General features: G+C 45.6%; 1 protein-coding gene across 1 annotated transcript in view; it reads left to right on the top strand.

The window, feature by feature from the left end:
• The window catches only part of LOC126481884 (putative serine protease K12H4.7), a 78,769-nt gene that overhangs the window by 42,714 nt on the left and 15,073 nt on the right, over nucleotides 1-20,982 (top strand). Inside the window, exons 4-5 of the mRNA XM_050105844.1 lie at nucleotides 50-185; nucleotides 13,042-13,319. Coding sequence (XP_049961801.1) covers nucleotides 50-185; nucleotides 13,042-13,319 — 414 coding nt within the window. The remainder of the gene's footprint in view (nucleotides 1-49; nucleotides 186-13,041; nucleotides 13,320-20,982) is intronic.

Genomic DNA, 20,982 nt, shown 5'->3' with positions numbered 1-20,982 from the left:
ATTCAAACGTCTGTGTGATTTTACTGAAATGGAGTGTCGTTGGCCGCAGAGTACCTGGAAGTGGTGGCTGAGAGCATGCAGACGTTTGATCCTAACTGCGTACCAGTGCTGGATGCAGCCATGAAAGAGTTCGAGGAGCTGCTGCAGAGCGACGCCGGCGTCTCCACCATCAACGAGCTGTTCAGGTGAGTTGGTCACACTGCGAGCTGGTGCTGCAGGTTTACGAAGCCAGCAGTCTCCACTATGCAGTTCTGTCAGTTGTGCCATTTCTCTGTTTCATTTAATATTATTCACAAGTAATGTCTGGTGACATTTTGGTATTCCATTACGTCTCAGCCATTCCATTTGTTTACACAGTTGCATTCTGGGATACTGATGGAAACCACACGTCTCGATTACTTCCGGTAGACCAAGAAGCTTGTAGTTTTATCAGTAGAACCTGTGCTTCAGATGAAAGAAAAGCTACAGAAATATACATTCTTCTTTATTTTCCAGCACACTTACATTTTTAAAAAGCATTGTCCTTCAGAGAACACGTACAATTTCTCTTTTTTATGAATGTGAAGACATCGTAACGGAGAATTCGCTACTTTGAATATCACAAAGTAAAATCCCCCGACTATTGCCTTCCTACCTGGCCACTAAGGACTATCAAACTGAATTAGTTACCTGTATAGTCAAGTTGGACAAATATGTGGTCCTGAGTGGTGACAATTCGTTTCTTCCATTGCAGGATGAGTCGCATGCCATCTCATACACTAAGATGACAAAATTTATAGGCATGAATGAATAACTTATAAAAGGGCAGTCATTTGTTCTCCGCTGATTCATGTGGAAAGCTTTCCGAAGTGGCTGTAGCCGCACGACGGGAGTTAACAGACTTTCATCGCGGCATGATAGTTCGAGCTAAACGCATGGGACATTCCATTTCGGAAGTCGTTAGGGAACTCAGTATTACGCAGTATTACGAGGTCCACAGTGTCAAGACTGTGTCGACAATACCACATTTCATGAATTACCTCCCACCACTGACAACGCAGTGGCCGACGGCCTTCACTTAACGACCGAGAGCAGCGGCGTTCGCGTAGAGTTGTCGCTGCTGACAGAAAACAAACACTGCATGAAATAACCACAGAAATCAATGTGGAAAGTACGACACTATGGCAGTACATAACCGACGCGGATGCCTTTACTAACAGGACGACATCGCCAGCAGCACCTCTCCTTGGCTTGTGACCATATCGGTTGCACCCTAGACTACTGGAAAACCGTGGCCTGGACAGATGAGTCCCGATTTCATTTGGTAGAAGCTGAGGGTAGAGTTTGATTGTGACACAGACCCAACGAAGCCATGGACCCAAGTGGTCAACAAGGCACTGTGCAAGCTGGTTGTGGATCCACAATGGTGTGGACTGTGTTCACATGGAATGGACTGGATCCTCTGGTGTAACTGCACCGATCAGTGACTGTAAATGATTACGTTTGGCTACTTGGAGGTCACTTGTAGCCATTCGTGAACTTCATGTTACCAAACATCTAGGCAAATTTTATGGATGATAATGCGCCATGTCACCGGGCCACAATTATTCATGACAGATTTGAAGGACGTTCTCGACAATTCGAACGAATTATTTGGCCACCCAGATCACCGGACATGAATCCTATCGATTATTGATGGAACATTATCGAGAGATCAGTTCGTGAGGAAGCTCCTGTTCCGGCAACGCTCTTTATTATGGACGGCTATAGAGGCGGCATGGGTCAGTATTTCTGCAGGGGACTTCCAGTGACTTTTTGAGTCCATGCACGTGGATTGCAGCAATACACCGTGCAAGAGGAGGCCAGACACGATATTAGGAGGTATCCCATGACTTCAGTGTATGTGCTCTAGAACTTTCTCTGTGAAAGTATTCAGATTCCAGGAGACATAAATATTCCCCGTCAAATGATTATGTAGCTGTACATCAGGATTACTACTTTTTACTTCTACTTCTGTTTAGTAATTTTCTTTCTTCTTCATCTGCTACCACCTAAAATCCTTTAACTACTTCCACAAAGCATACCTAATCTCTGAACAAATATGTACCAGAATGTTATATGAGTTTACAGTATAAATATAGAGTGATTAAATAATACTGAGCAATTTAATAAGGATTTATTTTCACGAAATTAAATGCAAATACATAAAGATACCACCATGTCAACGAAATGGAAGTTTAATATTTTATGACACTCTTAATTGGAAAGTCTACCATACACAATACGACAGACATCACCAACTATACTGCAACATTTCTGGGTCTTACAGCCATGATTATTTCGTTATTTGCGACCAAGAAAAGTTGCCACTAGTAGGTTTACATACAGTACTTACGTTCGTTAATCTACTGTGTTTAGCTGATGCGTAACCAGCGGAGCATGTTATGCTGTGATTGGCTACAAGGGCACGGCTTGCATACTAAAACCTATAACTACATCATACTGTTTATTAAATAAACAAAACGTCAAATACAAATTGAGAAAAAGACTAAAAGTCTTCATGGAGTGCGTGTGGCGTGCTTATTAAAATAATCTGACAATAGCATTTTGTAAAATAAGAAAAGATGTAAACAATGCGAATTACTTCATGAGTTGTTTAGTTATTATGAGCGATGCCCCAGAAAGTGATGGAATGGAGCAGTTGGCAACAGCACGAACATGGAGTGGAAGCGGCTCCAGTTTGTGAAGGCTACCGTTTATTATCACCGGTACCATTTATTAACAATACTACTAGGAACCTAATCACTAGACTATGAAGGTTCTCGTATGATTAACGAATAAAAATGTTCAAGTGTGTGTGAATTCCTAAGGGACCAAACTGCTCAGATCGTCGGTCCCTAGACTTACACACTGCTTAAACTAACTTACGCTAAGAAGAAGACTCACACCCATGCCCGAGGAGGGAGGACTCGAACCTCCGGCGGGAGGGCTGCGCAATCCGTGACATGGCGCCTGAAACCACAAGGCCACTCTGCACGGCGGTTAACGACATATGAAAGTTTCGGTCTGGCCGTCAATTGCGGACAGGTAGCCAAATGGTACAGTCCGGCTTTCGAGCCGTGCAGTGCGGACGTGCTGTTGTTTCCGCCTGCGGAGCGCGAGTGCTCGCTGTTGTTTACTTTCAGCGACCGTCACTTACGTGTCGCTTACGTGTTGCAGAACAATGGTCAACCGTTTTCGAAAATCAACACTACGATTCACCTTCTGCTGTGATTACACCCGACCAAATGCCTTGTAAATGGAACGCTTCCTAAGCGACGGAGCTAAGATCCCAGTTTTCGACATTTTGGGCATCTATTTGTCCATCTTAAGCAGTACCGTGTACGTCAAAGTCGACAAAGACGCGGCATACGAAAGAATACTTCGTGGCACCAAACATGGACTACGCTTTTGCCACGTCGACGGCACTGTCGACCACGCAGGCTTCGGCACGCGCACAATACGAGTTTTCGAGCTCCCAGCCGAAGACGTTATCGCAGCTTTCCGCACTAGTGGCACTGTACACTGCCACACTGCCGAACGCTGGGCGCAATTCCAAACATACCCCGTCCTTAACGGTGTACGACAGATCATCATCGATCTCCGCTGCCACGTGCCATCTTACCTGCAAATCAGCGGGTGCCGCGCGTTCGTCGTATACGGCGGCCAATCCCTGTTCCAGGTGCGGCAAAGAAGGCCACCTCAGCTCTGAGTGTCTTAAACGACGCATCACCCAATTGCCGGCCGCTACCGTGGCGTCCCCGACGACTGTTTTATCGATCAGCTACGCATCGGCGCTTCTAGTCCTTCCGCCAACCGCCGTCCGTCGGACCATGTACCGGTGATCCTTCGAGCTGCTACGGATACCGCCGGGGTCGACGTGTCACTCTCACAATCTGACGCTACTCCGGCACCACTAACGACAGGGACGATTTCCGATTCCCTCTCGGCTGATGGCATGGACGTACCTTCACTTATCGTCCCCACGACGTTCTTCCACCCAGAACGCTGCGACTCCCTCACGTCTCCCGGTACAGAGGGACGGACACGCGAACAACGTTCACTTAAAAGGGGCAAGAGGCGGTCTCGAGACAGCTTACCCGGGAGTCTGCAGAGGCCGGCCGGTCCGACGAGGCCTCGGAGAACCTGCACGACGACGACATGAATGACGCGACGCCGGCTCTGGTTGTGCCGGTACCGACTCTGCCGGCTCGCCCAGCTGCACTTCAACCAATGAACTCCGCCGTTACGACTGCTGCCTAGAGGGTCCCCCGCTGCTACGGACGAGGTGGAACATAAGAACGCCACAACGACAGCGCCGTCGATAGTGCTGAGTGACGACGTAGACGACGGCGTAACCACACGCTGGGGACGGAGTTCTCGCAGAAGAAGACCTGGTTAGCACGACGATGAGGCCGTTAGGTGGCGTACGGCACGGCTCGCCGTTGCCTCGCCCCTCTTCACCATCAGCTGATGTAGTTCCCCCCCACGGCGAGGCACGACTCCAAATGTACCGAATAACAACGATCAATACTAACAACAGCTACCGCGTGGAAATTCAACTGCTACGAGAAATGATATGGGCATAGGACACAGACATCGCGCTACTGCAGGAAGTCCACGTGGCCACACTTCGCGGGATATAACACTTACGCTTCTCCTGGTGACCACCTGCGACGTGGCGTAGTCATCTACGCCCGAGAGGGTATTCGGGTGGCTGATATTACCCACCTGCCGTCCGCTAGAGGTGTGGCAGTCACTATCGTGGAGACTCGTATTGTCAACATTTACGCTCCGTCAGGTTCCACCCGCAGGTGCCACAGAGCACACTTCCGTTCAGAAGAAATCCCCTTTATTTCTTGGGTGCTTTGACCTCTGCTTGCTTGGGGGTGATTTTAATTGTGTCCTGCGCCATAAGGATCAAATGCTCCACTACAACACCTGTCAATAACTGCGCCTTGTCGTCCGTGATCCGTGATCCGCGACACCTTGGAAGTTTGGCACGGCATTGCACCTGAACATACTTACCATACGACTGACTGCGCGAGCCGCCTTGACAGGATTTGCGTCTCTCGGGAACTCACACCTGCACTCCAATGTGCAGAACTTTGGCTTTTGGCCTTTTCGGACCACTGTGTCAACATTTGCAATATTCTCCTCCGCAACAAGTGGTCTGGAACAGTCATCCACCGTGGAAGCTAAACACCTCCCACCTCCAAAGTTCCGTATGTCTTCAACGCGTTACCGAGACAGGGGCCACCCGTGAACGTCGCTGACCTAAATACTGCACAACCTTGACCTCCTGGGCATTCTTAGGGACGCAACCATATCGCCGCCAGTACCAGAAGGTCACATCACACACCTGATTCCATCGTTATGCTCACAGCTCACACTCACTTGTCGAGCACGCACCTTCCTCGAACCAAAGATTTCTACACCCCATTGCTTCGTTACATATCTAGCAACAACATCGAACTCAAACGTCCATCGATGCGGTGGCCCATGGTTTGGCGTCATGTCCATCAGCGTTTCCTTCCCTCCAACGTCCGGACAACAGGGAACCAGGGCGCGTGTGAAAGTACACCACAAATAAACGTCTTCAAGCCAACGGACTAACGGACACCCCGCTTTGTTCAATCTTCCACCTCGTGAACTACGATGTCCGTCATCTGACTTGTGCTGCCACCAGTTACGTCTGAAAACTGGTTCGACAGTTCGCTGCCTGCTACTCCGCGATTCCGCCCGACTCTATTGACCCGTGGACTTTTATCCAACCTGAGGATACTTATTTACCCTCCACCAAAAATTATGCGATTGTATAGGTCAAGGGGTGGCCGATCACTTACCTGTAGGTCCGCAGCTCGTGGTCCTGCGGTAGCGTTCTCCCTTCCCACGCCCGGGTTCCCGGGTTCGATTCCCGGCGGGGTCAGGGATTTTCTCTGCCTCGTGATGACTGGGTGTTGTGTGATGTCCTTAGGTTAGCTAGGTTTAAGTAGTTCTAAGTTCTAGGGGACTGATGACAATAGCTGTTAAGTCCCATAGTGCTCAGAGCCATTTGAACCATTTTGAACTTACCTGTATGTGATAAATCGCGACTTGACTTCCGGCAGTATTTACAAAAGCGCCTACAATGACGTCGACCACCGACCGCGCTACCGCGCCTTCTTCGCCAATGGCTCTCGCGCGATCTTTACATCAGCCCCGCATAGCTGGATGGTGCCACACGGGTACGACACTCCCACTCCTCCCCCCCCCCCCCCCCCACCCCCTGCTGACACTGAGACTCCCCGCGCTACATTTCTATATCGTAACCCACGCGGAGTAGGCGCATGGAACTTTTATGCACTGTATCAGAGCACGCTGATCATTCCTCCAACTATATTATGCCCTCCTCCTTGTCTTCTGCCCTCCTTTCAGGTGCTTCTTCCTGGTAGTGGTGCCGCAGACACCGTGGCCAGGCCTCGCATGTTGACCCCTGCCCGCTCTGTTTCACACCCCATCTGCCAGGCACGGGGTGCCTGGAAGTCTTATCATATCGCCAAACCTTCTTCCCTCTTTATCTACGCCTCATACCTTTTGTCTTAATTTCAGTATTATTGTTATTATTTTTCTCCCTGCCTTATTAATAAACACTTTTGCACGTATTGAAAATGTTGAAATGTGTGTGAAATCTTATGGGACTGAACTGCTAAGGTCATCAGTCCCTAAGCTTACACACTACTTAAAATAAATTATCCCAAGGACAAACACACTTAAACTAAATTATCCTAAGGACAAACACACACGCCCATGCCCGAGGGAGGACTCGAACCTCCGCCGGGATCAGCCGCACTTTGCACATATTGTTCGATTGTAATGTCTTATGTTGTTTCCGCCTGATGGACGGCCTTTCTGTTGTATTTATGCTTCAACAAATAAAGATGTTTTGTTTACTTAACCCGTTTCCTACATTGAAAATGGTAAGGCGACCGCTGACGATAAGCTGGAAATCCGGATTCGAGACAGCTGAAGGTTGTACATAATCGCAACTGCGAATATATTTAATGCATTTCACAACGGCTGTAGTCGCCGCAGTGCCTGTTCCTTTGGACAGATGCATGTCTGATCAAAGGAACTTTGCATTGTAATTAGTAATAATATAGGCACTGCAGCATCTTAAGATAGGCAAGATCGGTGTGCTAACGATAATACGTCTGCAGTCCCCTGTAATACAAATCAACCGCACGGTTTCAAAATACAACAAGCACACAACTCAACCAATCCACCGTGATAAGCCACGAAGTTCGTAACAAGTACCAAAGCTTGGTAATTTCCTTGAGAAATACTGTGCACGGTGCGCATGGCAGTAATCACTACCACGTCCATGGCCTCCACGTACAATCTTCTCGGGATCCAGCCCTCTCTTCCTGTGTTTGGCGCCATTCTCTCGGTGTCGACAGCTTCCAACCACCACTCAACACCCCATGCGTGCTTTTTCAGACTATGCTGCACCATCCCTCCCCAACAGACTCTTCCAGTTGCCACGGCCGCCTTAACCATCCTCCTAATGCACGGGGCCGTTACCACAAGTTGCGAACAGCCACCTGCAACTCCGGTGCTCGCTGACGACTGGGGATGCAATCTCAAGAATCGACACACTGGACGTCTCACCCTCAATGCATCCGGCACTCTACACTATATCTTGACAGCCCGCTGCCGACCGCAGACCCCTAGCTCAACCCTCCGAGTACCAGCTGTTTCTGCCTGTAACCACCATTTTATTAATTATTTCGGAAGTACCGATACCTTCGCACCACCGATACTATTATAAGGCAGAGACATTGAGTGGTACACTGTGGTACTTCCATGAACGTGGTGCGTTGTAGCAGTCACTTACTGCGTTAAAAGCAACACTTAGCGCATAGATTATTCGATGTGATTATAGGGTACTGTGACACTTGGCTCTTTTACAGTGATCATATTGAAAAAAATCATTGACGGTGACAGCAAGTATATCGAAAGTTATTGTAATGAAATTTGAGTTTGTGCTACTGCTGCTATGTGTGGTTTCGTAATGAAACCACTGGAGAAAAAGGTACTTTTTATACAAATTTATTAAATTTTAGCCCAGGTTTTGCTTGTTATTTAGGACCAAAACTTGTTTTAGCCATTATGACTTCACGGATGTTTTGACATGTGGGATTTTGTCTAGCAAAAAAGCGACATTTACTTCAAATACGAGGGACGTTCAGTACTTAATTTAAGGCATTTTTTCTGAAAGCAGATTGGTTTTATTCAGGATTCCTATGTACCATATTATTCCCCCTCCTTTTCCGTTACAAAAAGCTGTTTTTCAACGTGACCTTACTTGACTGGTAAACAGTGCCCTGGCCACATTATTTGGGATCCCACACTATTTGGGATCTTCCTCGATATCAGTCACTTTCCACAATGTTTGGGTCCCTCGAGATGCGAATCCATAGAGAATCACTCTGCAGACTAAATCGGGACTGATCTGTGAGAAGAACACTGGCCCACTCTTCGGTCGTCCAGGAAGCATGTTGGTGACTCAGCTCTAGACATTTCTTTCTGTGAATACATATAGTAGGTCTCCAACAATAAAGGCCACGCTGTCGAAGCCATCTGCCTCATACAACACGTCCAGTGGATGCTGGGAGCTCACACGCCAGTTGCAGTGCAGTACTGAGGCGGTACTGTGGTGCCCCTACAGCCAAAGCACACGAGGTCGGCCTTGCTGTAGTCTTCGACACACAGCTTCGGTCTCTATAAATTGTCGCCACATGCGAGGAATGCCAGAACTATTCACATTAAGCCATCAGGCCACATCAGTTTGCGACTGTCGTGCTTCCTTTCTTTCTATGGCCCTTCTCTGCAAAGAGTCTGCTAGGTATCTTCTCTGTCCCATACTGTGCCGCCTGTGACTGTGTACACAGCGATTGTGAATGTTTGGCTACCCAACAAACACTACCTCGTTTCATGGGTGCCCTGACGTCATCGTAGGTGTGGTTGTTCGTTGACCGGAATGCCATCTTCCGTGCAGAACACGATTGTACGGGCATCTGCTTGACAGTTTGAATGATTATATCGTGAATTAGACACTGGCCTGGGAAACAGTGGTTTGTTGCTTTAAGTTTGGACACCAGTGTAGTTTCTTCCATTTCCTGAGTGCAGCACAATGCACTTCAGAGTTGATCTTTGCGCCATGAGGTACAGCATCAAGCAGAATAACCCTATCAGACTCCCAGAAGTTCGTCACGATGACTTTATTGGCTGAGGGTGCTGCCTTTGAAATTTTTCTTCGGAGGGGAGGTGGTGGGGTACCTCTCTATGGACTGCCACTTTGCTTCCGGTTCAACGTGATGAAAGCAAGTTTCATCACCTGTGATGATGTTCGACAAAAACCTGTTACGATCAGCCTCGTAACGCGCAAGCAATTCCACACAGACGGTCCTTCATTGTCCTTTCTGGTCTTCTGTTAGGCGGAGAGGAACACAGCGGGCACTCACCTATGAGGACCCCAGCTGGTGGACGAGTGTGTCAGCACTACCACCTGAGACGTCCAATTGAGCAGCGAGGTGTTTGTGATTCGTCGATCACCTCGAAAGAGACTGTCCGCACGTTCCAACATTGCAGGAGTCACAATTGCGTGCGGTCGGCCGGCTTTTGTTCACTGCCAGGTCTCCGTAGATATTCTGACAGTGCCTATGAATGTCTGTAAATCCCTAGTTTTCCGCCAAGAGAAACTAAATGACAGCTCTCTGACTAGAAGGCACCTCAGTTAAAGACGCCATTTTGAAGGCTACATTTAGCACCGCCACCCACTGAATTTTCACGAAACTACTGGGCCTCAAACAGGAAAATTTACTAATAACCGACAGCAAAATTCGCATTTTTTCAACCGAAAATGGACGGAAAACAAATGTGTTACATTACTTATTGAACGCCCCTCGTATATCTCATGAACTGACGGCTGTTAGAAAACTGTATGTCCCAGTGGTACCAAAGTGAAACCACTACTTTAAAACCATTGACTCTGTATTTGTTGTCAATTTATTATTTTATTCGTTACCGGCTATGAAAATAAAGATTATGAGAAAAAATTTAAAATTGTTTTCCAGAGTGAAATCACCTGTTCACATTATTTATTTAAGTTTTGATAATTGCTTCTTGCATTCGATGGTTACTATGATGACAATGGTCATTTTTGTGAAAAATACTAAAATTAGTTGTTGTACGTCGTTGGAACTCAAGGGGTTAAGCTGTATTCGGCTGCTTTGCTACTCCACACGCCCTCTGCCAAGCGGGTCGGGACATTAACCGTGTTGCGCAGTCATAGTGCAGTGATCTGCAATGGCTAATTAGTCGTGGGGTGTGCACCTTTCCGGTAGCAATGTGGTTGCATGTTGGCGCAAGTCTGCGAGTAATGCAGACTGATTATTAGGAAATTTATTTATTACTCTCTGTGAATGAAAAGTATTCCGGTAACATATTAGTTATATTGTATATAGATTGTAGATCACTGATTTTCACGAGCACACGAATTATTGATGATATTTTGTTGTTTCATCCAATGTGAACGTCGTAAATAAAAGAAAATTTGGAAAATTTGGACTACTTCACTTAAAAGCCTGCCTAAATCTGAAAAATACAAGCCACGTATGGTAGCAATTTTGGACAACAAGAACCAACACTTCTCCACTAACAGAAATGCGAGAAGCAACTTGGTGCGCAGACATCAGGTTAGTAAGCCTTATAGAAATCTGCGATCTTATATGATATGTTAAGGAACAATTGTGACTCCTACATGGACTGCATCCTCCATACAAATAGACCAGAACCGTGGAGAGAGTGCTAACATTTTTCAGGGAGTGTATCGTTCACTTTACACTAAACTGCAGTAACACCCAAGTAGCTCTACTTACATGATCCCAATTGATGTTGTAAGGGATCCACTATCCCACGAACATAGATATTAGTATCCGACACCCAGCTCGATAGCAGACAGGAGTCGATTGTCGAGCGCTGCAGGAGGCAGTGAACCTAGTGTCGAATGAGTAGTAGTACTGGGTGTCGAGTGAGCAGCTGTACTGGAGAGACGGGCAAGAATGGCGTCGAGTGAGTTGTAAACGGCAAATTCACCGGATTATGATGAATGAGCGCGTCCCCCTGATCGTCGTGGGGTGAACCCCCATCGATACCGATTCGTGAGTGATATGAAACCAAAGTGCCCAGTGCCGAATTGCGTATTTCGCGTCAACCGCGTCGGCCAGCAACAACCATGGAGTGCAGTGAGGATTGTTGTGAATGTTAACCATCATCATTGCGTATGACGAAGTACCTAAAATCAGCAACCAATGAAAGATATAACCGTAATTAGATGTGTAAGGCGAAGGTAGCAACTGCCTCAGAATTTGCGTGTTAGTAGTAAATATAAAGAGTGTTACAAAAAGGTACGGCCAAACTTTCATGAAACATTCCTCACACACAAATAAAGAAAAGATGTTATGTGGACACGTGTCCGGAAACGCTTAATTTCCATGTTAGAGCTCATTTTAGTTTCGTCAGTATGTATCAAATTGTAAATTTTCACAATCTACATGTGTGGGCTGACGAGAATCCGCACGCAATTGTGCAATCACGTCATGAACACAGATTTTCCGTGAACGTTTGGGCAGGCATTGTTGGTGATGTCTTGATTGGGCCCCATGTTCTTCCACCTACGCTCAATGGAGCACGTTATCATGATTTCATACAGGATACTCTACCTGTGCTGCTAGAACATGTGCCTTTACAAGTACGACACAACATGTGGTTCATGCACTATGGAGCTCCTGCACACTTCAGTCCAAGTGTTCGTACGCTTCTCAACAACAGATTCGGTGACCGATGGATTGGTAGAGGCGGACCAATTCCATGGCCTCCACGCTCTCCTGACTTCAACCCTCTTGACTTTCATTTATGGGGGCATTCGAAAGCTCTTGTCTACGCAACCCCGGTACCAAATATAGAGACTCTTCGTGCTCCTATTGTGGACGGCTGTGATACAATACGCCATTCTCCAGGGCTGCATCAGCGCATCAGGGATCCATGCGACGGAGGGTGGATGCATGTATCCTCGCTAACGGAGGACATTTTGAACATTTCCTGTAACAAAGTGAAGTCACGCTGGTACGTTCTGTTGCTGTTTACTTCCATTCCATGATTAATGTGATTTGAAGAGAAGTAATAAAATGAGCTCTAACATGGAAAGTAAGCGTTTCCGGACACATGTCCACATAACATATTTTCTTTCTTTGTGTGTGAGGAATGTTTCCTGAAAGTTTGGCCGTACCTTTTTGTAACATCCTATATATCAGTTTGTACGTCGCAACCTTTGTGGTCCTTAATAGACAAACTCTCAATCATTAACTATTCCGCCTCAGAACAGTCGCACTCGGTTGAAATACCCCCGAAATCACAGCAGGAAAACGATAGCCTTCATCCATTAAGCATACGGTCATATAATCATAATAATTAACTGTTTGGCAGCTTCGATAAATCGCTCAAAACTTAATAAAGACCGAGCGAGGTGGCGCAGTGGTTAGACACTGGACTCGCATTCGGGAGGACGACGGTTCAATCCCGCGTCCGGCCATCCTGATTTAGGTTTTCCGTGATTTCCCTAAATCGCCCCAGGCAAATGCCGGGATGGTTCCTTTCAAAGGGCACGGCCGACTTCCTTCCCCGTCCTTCCCTAATCCGATGAGACCGATGACCTCGCTGTCTGGTCTCCTCCCCGAAACAACCAACCAACCAACTTAATAAAGGAATTTAAACGGGGGTGTTTCAATGTGTCGATGCACTCTCTCAAAGCATGCAAACCTTCTTGGCATTAGTGGAATATAACAAGGTATTTTATCATGCACGCCTCCCCCCCATACCCCATGTAATTTCTCTAATTATCTGTAGCAATATACACTTTGGATGGTGTTACGGGCGACTTTATGTTATCAGTGTTTATAGAAATTTACTCCTGCTGCACAGGCTCTGTTCCCCGCTGAACGTGTCGCGGGAGTACGACGTGGCGGGTCTGACCAGCCTCGTCATCAGTGGGTTCTCCCGCGCGGTACAGTACAATGACGTCATGGTCGGCATAAACAGCACCGTGCAGGAGTACTGTGTCGCCCTGCGGAGTGCCAGTGGCAACTCGCCCCTCCAGCAGCTCACCAACTTCTTGGCTGGCGATGACACGTCCTGCTTCGACCCCGACTACGAAGCGTCCTACGAGGAATACTTGTCTACTGGATGGGATGGTGATGGCAGTGAGTATTCGTATTTTCTACTGAACTGCAAAAGCTGCTACGAAGGAAGAGCGAGCTGAAAGGTAGACAAAATATTACAACCAAACTAGAGCAGAACAAAGTCGAAACAGTCATTTCGACAATAACGTTGGAACAGAAATGAGTTTTACCTGGTGTCCCTCCTAAAGATCGTCAGGTGCACTTTCATTGGTGTTTCGGCAGATATTTCCAATTTAGATTTTATAATATGTAACTGGAGTGAGCCCGAGCAGATGCAGCTCATCACATCATTCACTCCACGTCTGCTGTCCACAGAAAGCAACAGTATATTTCTCATCAGAAAAATTATTTTCAAAGTAGAATTTTACATGTTCATTCAATATAGCGTTCTCAAATTAGTGTGGTGCGATATTCGTTTTATCGATATGTATATACATAAAGACTAAAACTGGAAGAACAACCAATAGCATGCCGTTGTGGCCGAGCGGTTCTAGGCGCTTCAGGTTCGAATCCTGCCTCGGGCATGGATGTGTGTGAATGTCCTTAGTTTGGTTAGGTTTAAGTAATTCTAAGTCTAGAGGACTGATGACCTCAGATGTTAAGTCCCATAGTGCTCAGAGCCATTTGAACCATTTGAACAACCAATACTCCATAAGCAACGGAGTAGCGCTGTTGCATGGCGGTAGCATATAGTGCGGGGCTTAGTGGAGCGCGAGTTCTGCTGGAATGCTAGTGTTCTCCTGTTTTACTGTCGCCGTTAATGCATATGGATAAAGCGAATATCGCCTAGATTAATTTGGGACTGTCCTATCGAATGGGAACATAAAATTCCGTTTTAAAAATCTTTTGTTTGTAACGATAAACAAGCTTCGCTTTCCATTGACCTTAGGAGTCGCTTGAAAGACATGATGATCAGTATCACTCCATCTACACATTACAGGAACGAAATTTAAAATATCTGCCATAACACCAGATCAAATATGCCTGGCGGCTATTAGAAGATACATCCTGTAAGCAGGGAGTACCATTTACGATCACCACCTCAAATACTTATTCGTCCAGAAGCAAAAAAAAAAAAAAAAAAAAAAAAAAAAAAAAAGCCTTTTTTTGCATCTTAAAAAAAGTTTAAGTCGCTCGGTACTGGAAAGGTACCGTTCCCTTAAGATTTTATACAGAATATGAGAGGAAGTGGCCTCTCTTTTAATGTCAGTTTACCGTAGATCATTGAGTCAACGGAATGCGCCAAGTAACTGGGAAAGGGTGCATCTCCTTAAAATTTATGTAAGAATTGCAAGGTCAATGCAGATAAGACTTATCTAACAGATTTATTTAAATGTAACCCAATTCCTTTACAGCTGGATTTTTATGCTTTTTTTTGTTTATCTCACGTTGTTAAATCGTTTTCGAGACAGTATCATCTCATCTAGACACCTCCCTCGATGAAACAACAGTTACAGTACTTAAACCTTTAGATTCGTTAAGCACGTCTACCAGTATATTAAAATGAGGTAATATTGTGCATGAGATAAATATCAAATTTTTAAAAAATCAACTGTGGGGAAACCAGGTTTCATTAGAACAAGTAAATAAAAGGTGAAAGTCCTAAGGATATCGGAACGCAGTCGGTTCAACGAAAATTATCTGATTGATATCAGTTTCTTGTAGCATTATGGAAAATACGTTCTACTCAAGAATCATTACTTCTCAGAAGACCAATTAAATCTTACGTGGGAATAAAGGTTTTCTGTCAGCACCGATAGTACGGTGAAATCCAGCTTGCTCTGTTGTCTAGTGAGATTCAAAGGGTAACAAATAGAGATGTTGCGGTTAAAGGTCGTATTTATTGAGTTTCAGAAAATCCACACAGTCGCCTAGCAAACAAACTACATGAATCTGGTGTACCTGAATTGATATGAGATTGTACAGTACAGACTTGCACGGCCAGTATTTGTGGCCTTGGTGAATTGTGTTTTATGGGCATTAATCCGCGGTCCGAGGCATATTTCTGCGTTTAGAGTTTCATCTCTTAATGATGGAGACCAAATCAGAAGCTATAAAGATGCAGTTTTTAACTTAAAATAATTTAGTAAGCCGAACTGTTTATACGTACCCACGCAAGGACTTGGTCGTGGCCGCGCGGGATTAGCCGAGCGGTATAAGGCGCTGCAGTCATGGACTGTGCAGCTGGGCCCGTTGGAGGTTCGACTCCTCCCTCGGGCATGGGTGTGTGTGTTTGTCCATAGGATACTTTAGGTTAAGTAGTGTGTAAGCTTAGGGACTGATGACCTTAGCAGTTAAGTCTCACAAGATTTCACACACATTTTGAACTTGGTCTTGACGTCATCAGATTGCTTCTTGAGGTCGCGAGATCGCTTGCGACTGCAACACCCGGATTGAGGAAATAAAGGGCAATTAGGAACAACCAATTTTGTTTCAGCAGTACTTCGGTTTTGATCAACAACTAGTCATTATTGTGCTAGGACCTAAAGAGAGGCCATAGAATTCAAAAGCAAACAAACAACTGCGGCAGTAAAGAAGGATTAAGTAGGTTGTGGTCATTAGCGCTAAGTAAGGCAAACAGCGCCACTATCGCGGATTCGCGCCGATAGTGGCGGGGTGATGAAGCCACGATCAGATCGTTGCCTGGATACGCGTATAAACAGTCAAGCTTGCTGGTCTTCTTAAAACTTTAAATTGTTTTGCCTGTATATTCTATGAAGATTCTCCAGCATTCCGAGACGAATCGTTAGGCGCGGACAGTAGCATAATGCCCATAAAACAAAATTCAACAAAGATATGAGATTGGATTGAAAACTTCCTTACCAGCAGAGATCGGTATGTCGTTTTTAATGGTGTGATAGGGCCACTACCGTTCGCAGTACGTGTAAAATACTTGGCGAATGAAGTTGGTGGTCCTATTAAGTTCAAATGGTTCAAATGGCTCTGAGCACTATGGGACTTAACAGCTGCGGTCATCAATCCCCTAGAACTTAGAACTACTTAAATCTAACTAACCTAAGGACATCACACATATCCATGCCCGAGGCAGGATTCGAACCTGCGACCGTAGCAGTTGCGCGGTTCCGGACTGAGCGCCTAGAACCGCGAGACCACCGCGGCGGGCTCCTATTAAGTAGCATGAACGTAGACGACCATCAGGTGAAAGTTCCTGGTAGATTAAAACTGTGTGACGCACCGAGACTCGACCTCGGAACCTTTGCCTTTCGCGAGCAAGTGCCCTACCAACTGAGCTACCCAAGCACCCGTCCCCAGAATTGTACTTCCGCCAGTACCTCGTCTTCTACCTTCCAAACCTCACAGAAGTTCTCCTGCGAAATTTGCAGGACTAGCGCTACTGAAAGACAGAATATTGTGGAGACATGGCTTAGCCACAGCCTGTGGGGTGTTTCCAGAATGAAATTTTCACTCTGCAGCGGAGTGTGCGCTGATTATGAAACTTCTTGGCAGATTAAAACTGTGTGCCGGACCGAGACTCGAACTCGGGAACTTTGCCTTTCGCGGGCAAGTGCACCTGGTGGTAGGTCAGTTGGTAGAGCCCTTGCCCGCGAAAGGCAAAGGTCCCGAGTTCGAGTCTCGGTCCGGCACACAGTTTTAATCTGCCAGGAAGTTTTATAATCAGCGCACACTCCGCTGCAGAGTGAAAAATTCATTCTGACCGCCAGGTGGTCGAACGGACAGTAGACGAGGTGGGAAGTCTGTATCTGATGGCAGACGTATGAGATTCGCCACTGGCCAATCACAGTCCCATACTGCAGCTTTAACGGTTTCTTTGGGACGATTAGTTTGGCTCAAGGGGAAGCAAGGACAGACAGAGCGATTTCTGACGTCGTACCTGACAGTTTTTCCCCCCATGAACCATGGACCTTGCCGTTGGTGGGGAGACTTGCGTGCCTCAGCGATACAGATGGCCATACCGTAGGTGCAACCACAACGGAGGGGTATCTGTTGAGAGGCCAGACAAACATGTGGTTCCTGAAGAGGATCAGCAGCCTTTTCAGTAGTTGCAGGGGCAACAGTCTGGATGATTGACTGATCTGGCCTTGTAACATTAACCAAAACGGCCTTGCTGTGCTGGTACTGCGAACGGCTGAAAGCAAGGGGAAACTACAGCCGTAATTTTTCCCGAGGACATGCAGCTTTACTGTATGATTAAATGATGATGGCGTCCTCTTGGGTAAAATATTCCAGAGGTAAAATAGTCCCCCATTCGGATCTCCGGGCGGGGACTACTCAAGAGGCCGTCGTTATCAGGAGAAAGAAAACTGGCATTCTAAGGATCGGAGCGTGGAATGTCAGATCCCTTAATCGGGCAGGTAGGTTAGAAAATTTAAAAAGGGAAATGGATAGGTTAAAGTTAGATATAGTGGGAATTAGTGAAGTTCGGTGGCAGGAGGAGCAAGACTTTTGGTCAGGTGATTACAGGGTTATAAATACAAAATCAAATAGGGGTAATGCAGGAGTAGATTTAATAATGAATAAAAAAGTAGGAGTGCGGGTTAGCTACTACAATCAGCATAGCGAACGCATTATTGTGGCCAAGATAGACACAAAGCCCAAGCCTACTACAGTAGTACAAGTTTATATGCCAACTAGCTCTGCAGATGATGAAGAAATTGATGAAATGTATGACGAGATAAAAGAAATTATTCAGGTAATGAAGGGAGACGAAAATTTAATAGTCATGGGTGACTGGAATTCGTCAGTAGGAAAAGGGAGAGAAGGAAACATAGTAGGTGAATATGGATTAGGGGAAGAAATGAAAGAGGAAGCCGCCTTGTAGAATTTTGCACAGAGCATAACTTAATCATAGCTAACACTTGGTTCAAGAATCATGAAAGAAGGTTGTACACCTGGAAGAATCCTGGAGATACTACAAGGTACCAGATAGATTACATAATGGTAAGACAGAGATTTAGGAACCAGGTTTTAAATTGTAAGACATTTCCAGGGGCAGATGTGGATTCTGACCACAATCTATTGGTTATGAACTGCAGATTGAAACTGAAGAAACTGCAAAAAGGCGAGAATTGAAGGAGATGGGACCTGGATAAACTGAAAGAACGAGAGGTTGTAGAGAGTTTCAGGGACAGCATAAGGGAACAATTGACAGGAATGGGGGAAAGAAATACAGTAGAAGAAGAATGGGTAGCTCTGAGGGATGAAGTAGTGAAGGCAGCAGAGGATCAAGTAGGTAAAAAGACGAGGGCTAATAGAAATCCTTGGGTAACAGAAGAAATATTGAATTTAATTGATGAAAGGAGAAAATATAAAAATGCAGTAAATGAAGCAGGCAGTAAGGAATACAAACGTCTCAAAAATGAGATTGACAGGAAGTGCAAAATGGCTAAGGAGGGATGGCTAGAGGACAAATGTAAGGATGTAGAGGCTTGTCTCACTAGGGGTAAGATAGATACTGCCTACAGGAAAATTAAAGAGACCTTTGGAGAGAAGAGAACCACTTGTATGAATATCAAGAGCTCAGATGGCAACCCAGTTCTAAGCAAAGAAGGGAAGGCAGAAAGATGGAAGGAGTATATAGAGGGTTTATACAAGGGCGATGTACTTGAGACTATATTATGGAAATGGAAGAGGATGTAGATGAAGATGAAATGGGAGATACGATACTGCGTGAAGAGTTTGACAGAGCACTGAAAGACCTGAGTCGAAACAAGGCCCCGGGAGTAGACAGCATTCCATTAGAACTACTGATGGCCTTGGGAGAGCCAGTCATGACAAAACTCTACCATCTGGTGAGCAAGATGTATGAGGCAGGCGAAATACCCACAGACTTCAAGAAGAATATAATAATTCCAATCCCAAAGAAAGCTGGTGTTGACAGATGTGAAAATTACCGAACTATCAGTTTAATAAGTCACAGCTGCAAAATACTAACACGAATTCTTTACAGACGAATGGAAAAACTGGTAGAAGCGGACCTCGGGGAAGATCAGTTTGGATTCCGTAGGAATGTTGGAACACGTGAGGCAATACTAACCTTACGACTTATCTTACAAGAAAGATTAAGAAAAGGCAAACCTACGTTTCTAGCATTTGTAGACTTAGAGAAAGCTTTTGACAACGTTAACTGGAATGCTCTCTTTCAAATTCTGAAGGTGGCAGGGGTAAAATACAGGGAGCGAAAGGCTATTTACAATTTGTACAGAAACCAGATGGCAATTACAAGAGTCGAGGGGCATGAAAGGGAAGCAGTGGTTGGGAAAGGAGTGAGACAGGGTTGTAGCCTCTCCCCAATGTTATTCAATCTGTATATTGAGCAAGCAGTAAAGGAAACAAAAGAAAAATTCGGAGTAGGTATTAAAATCCATGGAGAAGAAATAAAAACTTTGAGGTTCGCCAATGACATTGTAATTCTGTCAGAGACAGCAAAGGACTTGGAAGAACAGTTGAACGGAATGGATAGTGTCTTGAAAGGAGGATATAAGATGAACATCAACAAAAGCAAAACGAGGATAATGGAATGTAGTCAAATTAAATCGGGTGATGCTGAGGGCATTAGATTAGGAAATGAGACACTTAAAGTAGTAAAGGAGTTTTGCTATTTAGGGAGTAAAATAACTGATGATGGTCGAAGTAGAGAGGATATAAAATGTAGACTGGCAATGGCAAGGAAATCGTTTCTGAAGAAGAGAAATTTGTTAACATCGAGTATAGATTTAAGTGTCAGGAAGTCGTTTCTTAAAGTATTTGTATGGAGTGTAGCCATGTATGGAAGTGAAACATGGACGATAACCAGTTTGGACAAGAAGAGAATAGAAGCTTTCGAAATGTGGTGCTACAGAAGAATGCTGAAGATAAGGTGGGTAGATCACGTAACTAATGAGGAGGTATTGAATAGGATTGGGGAGAAGAGAAGTTTGTGGCACAACTTGACTAGAAGAAGGGATCGATTGGTAGGACATGTTTTGAGGCATCAAGGGATCACAAATTTAGCATTGGAGGGCAGCGTGGAGGGTAAAAATCGTAGAGGGAGACCAAGAGATCAATACACTAAGCAGATTCAGAAGGATGTAGGTTGCAGTAGGTACTGGGAGATGAAGAAGCTTGCACAGGATAGAGTAGCATGGAGAGCTGCATCAAACCAGTCTCAGGACTGAAGACCACAACAACAAACAACTTGACAGTTAAAGGGGTCCTGTCCCAGAGTCCTACAGTCGCCGGGCGGGGTGCGGTTGTGAGTTACCAAGTTGCGTTGTACCCAGCGTAGTCACTGATATGGCGGTATTCTTGGCTTCCATGACATCATTATGCTGGGAGCTCGGTCGTTCCCCCGTGCTGAGATAGCTTCCGCGTTTTTCGCGTTCCCTCCAACTTGCAGTCTGCTGGTTATTGACACGGGCGGTTCGGCTTCGGTGTGTTGCCAAGGTAGAATTTGGTCGAAATTTTAGTGTCTCCCGGGGATACTATCCTGAGTCCAAACACAATGGAAGAAAACCTAATAAAAATTAAGATACTTTCATAGGATTTCTATGAAGATGGTATTGTTCATCTGCATACACTACTGGCCATTAAATCTGCTACACCACGAAGCTGACGTGCTACAGCCGCGACATTTAGCCGACAGGAAGATGATGCTGTGATATGCAAATGATAAGCTTTTCAGAGAATTCACACAAGGTTGGCGCCGGTGGCGACACCTGCAACG

This window comes from Schistocerca serialis, chromosome 5 (assembly GCF_023864345.2).
Source record: "Schistocerca serialis cubense isolate TAMUIC-IGC-003099 chromosome 5, iqSchSeri2.2, whole genome shotgun sequence".
NCBI lineage: Eukaryota > Metazoa > Arthropoda > Insecta > Orthoptera > Acrididae > Schistocerca > Schistocerca serialis.
This window is presented reverse-complemented; position numbering and strand designations above follow the sequence as displayed.